The sequence below is a fragment of the Bidens hawaiensis genome, unplaced genomic scaffold, assembly GCF_021521415.1.
Source record: "Bidens hawaiensis isolate Kalapana, Puna unplaced genomic scaffold, B.hawaiensis_p1.1 tig00028811_1, whole genome shotgun sequence".
NCBI classification, from domain to species: domain Eukaryota; kingdom Viridiplantae; phylum Streptophyta; class Magnoliopsida; order Asterales; family Asteraceae; genus Bidens; species Bidens hawaiensis.
Window position 1 is genome coordinate 246,390 of NW_027505135.1, and position 4,502 is coordinate 250,891.

Below are 4,502 nucleotides of genomic sequence, written 5' to 3' on the forward strand. Positions count from 1 at the left end.
AGTGAAAGGATGAATTATAGCTTTAATCCCGAGTTTGAACCTGACAAGAGGCGAAGGTTTATAGATTCTATCCGGTTCCCACGCATCAGGGGGTATGGTCTCACGGCAGTCAAGAAGTCAACCTTCGACATAGCCCATCAAAAAGATAGATTTACACGTGAGATTCTTGACCGTTCGAAAAAATATATATAGAATTCATATTGCCATATATATTTCATTTAGTAACATAAATTTAAAAAAGTCACTATTTATAAAAAAGAGATTCACAATATCTAAAGATTTAAAAGCTTTTAATGATTTGACTTGAAAAAAAAAAGCTGAACGAATTTAATAAAATTCTCGTAAAGTTTGTTCCTATCAATTTACCCTTTTTAAGTTATCTCAAAGTCACCTATATTATAGCTTTCTCTGTTTTTTTTACCATCACTATATATACTGTTCATTCGTACATACATAGCGTAGAAAAGAAAAACAAAATAACGCATATCCTGGTCGCCTGCAAATCTCGACACGTCAATTCCTTCCACAATAATAATAATAATAATAATAACATGGCGTTTCGTTAAAACCCCACCAAATCTTCAGATCTCCCCCAATTCATATATTCCTCACTTAACCCATGGATTCTAGGGCTCCATTTTACCTTCAATTTCACCAATCACACGTTCATTCCCACATCTAACACTCTCTATCCACATTTTCCCTCTTAATCGCCGCTTCAAGGTTCGTTTATTTGCCCTAATTTTATTATACTATGATTTTACTGATTTCGTATCGATTTACGTACAATTGATTGATGTCATATGTGTTATCTGTTGTTAATTGTGTCAATTTTTGTTTTGTAGGATTGAATTGAGTGAAATTAGGGATTTAGGGTTACGTTTAATTATTTAGGGTTTCATGAGGAAGAAGAGAAAAGGTAGTGACTTGTTATCCGCTGATATTAATAGTAATAATAGGAGGAATGATAATAATAAGGAGGAGAAGATTGTGGAGTCGACTGGCGATTCGGAGTCGTTGATATCGAATCTCAAGTGTCATTACTCGTTAGAAGATTATGTTAGGTTGAAGAAAAGGTGTTGTAAGGAAGATGTGGTGTATGGTGGTGATGATGGTAACGGATCGTGTAAGAAGCGGCTTGCGGGAATTGCGGCCACGGCTCCGCCGTGTGCGACGTCGTCGTTGGTTTTGTCGGGTAGGGGGATTAAGAGGAAGATTGGGTGTATCGATGTAGCGACTCAGATGGGGAGGAAGAATAAGATTGCGGAGGATTATATTAAGGGTGATACGATTGGGAAGGGTAAGTTTGGGTCTGTTTGGTTGTGTAGGTGCAGGGTTACTGGTGTGGAGTTTGCGTGTAAGACGCTGATGAAGGGGGAGGAAACGGTTCATAGGGAAGTTGAGATTATGCAGCATTTGTCGGGGCATCCGGGTGTTGTGACGTTGAAAGCAGTTTATGAGGATTTGCAGTCTTTTCATTTGGTGATGGAGTTGTGTTCAGGTGGAAGGTTGATTGATCAAATGACTAAAGAAGGTCGGTATTCTGAACAACGGGCTGCTAATATATTCAAGGAATTGATGATGGTGATTAAGTACTGTCATGATATGGGTGTCGTTCATCGCGATGTGAAGCCTGAAAATATTCTTTTAACGACTTCTGGGAAGATTAAGCTTGCAGATTTTGGCTTGGCGATGAGGATCACAAATGGTATGATTTTCTGTTACTTGTTGGTTATAAATAAGTGCTTGCTTGTATGTAGGACTGTAAAAGAACCAAACCGAACTGAACGTGCAGTGAACCGTTTAAACGAACGAACATTAACATTTACTTTTAACTCGTGCTCATTTATGTTTGTTTATGTTCTTTGGTGTTACTGTCTATTTAGAATATTAAGTGTTCGTGTTCGTTTACAGGTTTATAAAAATGTGAATTTTGTTTGTGAATTCTCCTAATAACAGGTCAGAGCTTAGCTGGATTAGCTGGAAGTCCTGCTTATGTGGCACCCGAAGTTTTAAGTGGAAACTACAGTGAGAAAGTGGATGTTTGGAGTGCTGGTATTCTTTTACATGCACTTTTGGTTGGTGTTTTGCCATTTCAAGGAGACTCATTGGAAGATGTTTTTGAGGCAATCAAAACTGTGGAACTCAATTTCCACTCGGGCGTATGGGAGTCTGTGTCCAAACCCGCACGTGATTTGCTTGAACGAATTCTTACAAGGAATGCTGATTCTAGAATCACAGCTGATGAAGTATTAAGTAAGCTACTCAATTTTCAATCAAATAGCATGCATTACTAATTACTAATTAACTTCCAAAGTTTTAACTTTTTTCTATTGATGTCTGTGGGTTGAGTTGACCAAAACGGGTCTTGGTTGGATTGGGTTAACTGGTCAACATTCTTTTGTTTCTTTTTCCTGAAATTTTGTAAATTGTTAGTTTCAAGAATCAAGTTATGAAACTATATTTTATTAATATATTAGTTTAACCTTTTGAATTAAGGTTGTAACTTGTAAGCATTTAAATTCTCTTTGGGTTACTTTTTACCCGATCAATCCGTGTGTCTTTTTTTAACCGCTGTTTTTAAAATAAATCATCCACCTGCTCGAGATGAAATTTAACCCAAATTATACTCATTTATAATAACTAAACTTATGCCTGTAAATGAACTGAACATGCAATGAACCGTTTGGTGGGAAGTTCGCTTATTGACAAACATGAACAAACTTTTTTGTTCATTTATTTAAATGAACGACTTGTTCGTTCATTTATGTATACATGTTTGTTTACGTTCATTAGTTTATGTTTTTTGAGTTTGTTCGTTTATGTATTCACTAAAATATTATAAGTAGTGCTCCTTTGGTTATGTTTTTTCATCTATGTTCAGTTAGTTTGTTTATATAAATTCGCATAAATGAACACAAAACACACTAATTTTCTTAACAAACGAACACAAACTAGAAAATCCGGTTCTTTTTACTGTTCGATCGTGTGTTCGGTTAAAGTTAAACAAATTTAGCACGAGCATGCACCTTTCGTGTTTGTTAGGTTCGTTTACAAGCCTAATGAGATGTTTGTTTCAGGCCATCCGTGGATTATATTCTACACAGAACGCAACTTAAAATCTTTATCCTTCAAGTCAAAGTCAAAGCATCAAGCAGGATCATCTTCACAAGCAGCAGCCACAACATCTGTACTTGAGTTGACCAGAAAATTGACTGTTACTTCAGTAATTAACCAATCACCTCCAATAACAACATCCAGAAGTTTAAGTAATGATAACTCAGAAGAACAAGACGATTCTGGTTTAGTGGATGCGCTCGCTGTTGCAATATCTAATGTGAGGATTTCTGAACCTAAAAGGAGCAGGTTATGTGTACCCACAAGTCCGATTCGAGAGCAGCGTTCGTCTGTCACGACTAATAACCTTTGCAAAGCATGCTGACCATTGATTCTGACTTTGACCCGAGTTGACTTTGACCTAACAAAGCGCCGAGAAAAGGTGAATGGTGTACAGTTATTGTAAATATAATGAGTAGATGAATGGATGTTTGGTGATTTATGTAGATTGGTTTGATGGGAAAGTGAATGGTTGATGTTTGCTTGCTCCTTTTCTTTCTTTGTGACTTTGGATTTTAGCTTTCTAAAACTGAGGCAGAAGTTATGAATAAAGTTTTCATGTTTATGCTTTTATGTTGATCATGAATTTTGTGAGTTACTCTAAGATCTGTAAAAGTGTAGTATTAGCCATGATGTGCAGATGTGAGGTTTTAACTTTTAAGATTCAGATTAGTTATTTTGGCAGGCCACTGTGTTGTAATATGTTCAAATATATGTAGGTGTGCTGTGTGCATGTTGTTCATTAGACTTGCAAATTTGAAATTGCAATTACCCAATACACATCAGCTTGTTCCCACTACCCAATAAGTGCAACCCTATACCCATTCGATGTGCACAAATCTGTCTTTCTAAAAACCAGTTCCCTGCAGATACTGGTTCCAGGTTTGGTCAACAAGGTCAACAACCGAGCCAGGTATGAACCGGTTGTATGTTCGGGTTTTTGACCGGTGCAGGTCTGAGTTTAGATCAAGTAGAGATGGAGCCGGTTTCGTATTTGGGTATAGTTTCCCTGAGAGGCTGGAACCTAGATTGTTTCTGCTGGCCCACTAGGACGGTTCTGGGTCAGGTCTGAAACCAGGTTTTATGCCCAAGTCTACATTACCCGATTACTGCTACCATATATACTACCTTATTTCCATTACCGATTACTACTACCATATATATACTACCTTATTTCCATTACGGCGGTGTTCCCGTTTGGGCCGAGCTTTCCATCCCCCTCCCCTCGCTATGGGACCCAAGCATCCAAGCTAACCTGTTATTGTGTCCAAGCTATCAGTTATTTTATTAAAGTCAAGCACCGAAATAGGAGTGTGCATAGGTTAGTTTCGATCCCAAACCGAATAAAAAGGCGGCATATTGGTTTTCTAAGTTTTAAAAAGCGT

The 4,502-nt window shown here is 37.4% G+C and overlaps 1 protein-coding gene across 1 annotated transcript; it reads left to right on the plus strand.

Moving 5' to 3' along the window:
- Positions 1–824: 824 nt before the first annotated feature.
- Positions 825–3,580, plus strand: LOC143610979 (serine/threonine-protein kinase PEPKR2-like). The gene is made up of 3 exons (XM_077085314.1): positions 825–1,708; positions 1,960–2,256; positions 3,081–3,580. Exons 1-3 carry the CDS (start codon positions 901–903, stop codon positions 3,440–3,442), a joined length of 1,467 nt encoding a protein of 488 aa, XP_076941429.1. The 5' UTR covers positions 825–900; the 3' UTR covers positions 3,443–3,580.
- Positions 3,581–4,502: the final 922 nt, after the last annotated feature.

Bases quoted from the DNA above. Each gene is read 5' to 3' on its own strand.
- LOC143610979 (XM_077085314.1), top strand. From the start codon at position 901: ATGAGGAAGAAGAGAAAAGGTAGTGACTTGTTATCCGCTGATATTAAT. The intron at 1,709-1,959 runs GTATGATTTTCT...TCCTAATAACAG, and splicing joins GGCGATGAGGATCACAAATG to GTCAGAGCTTAGCTGGATTA. The intron at 2,257-3,080 runs GTAAGCTACTCA...TGTTTGTTTCAG, and splicing joins CACAGCTGATGAAGTATTAA to GCCATCCGTGGATTATATTC.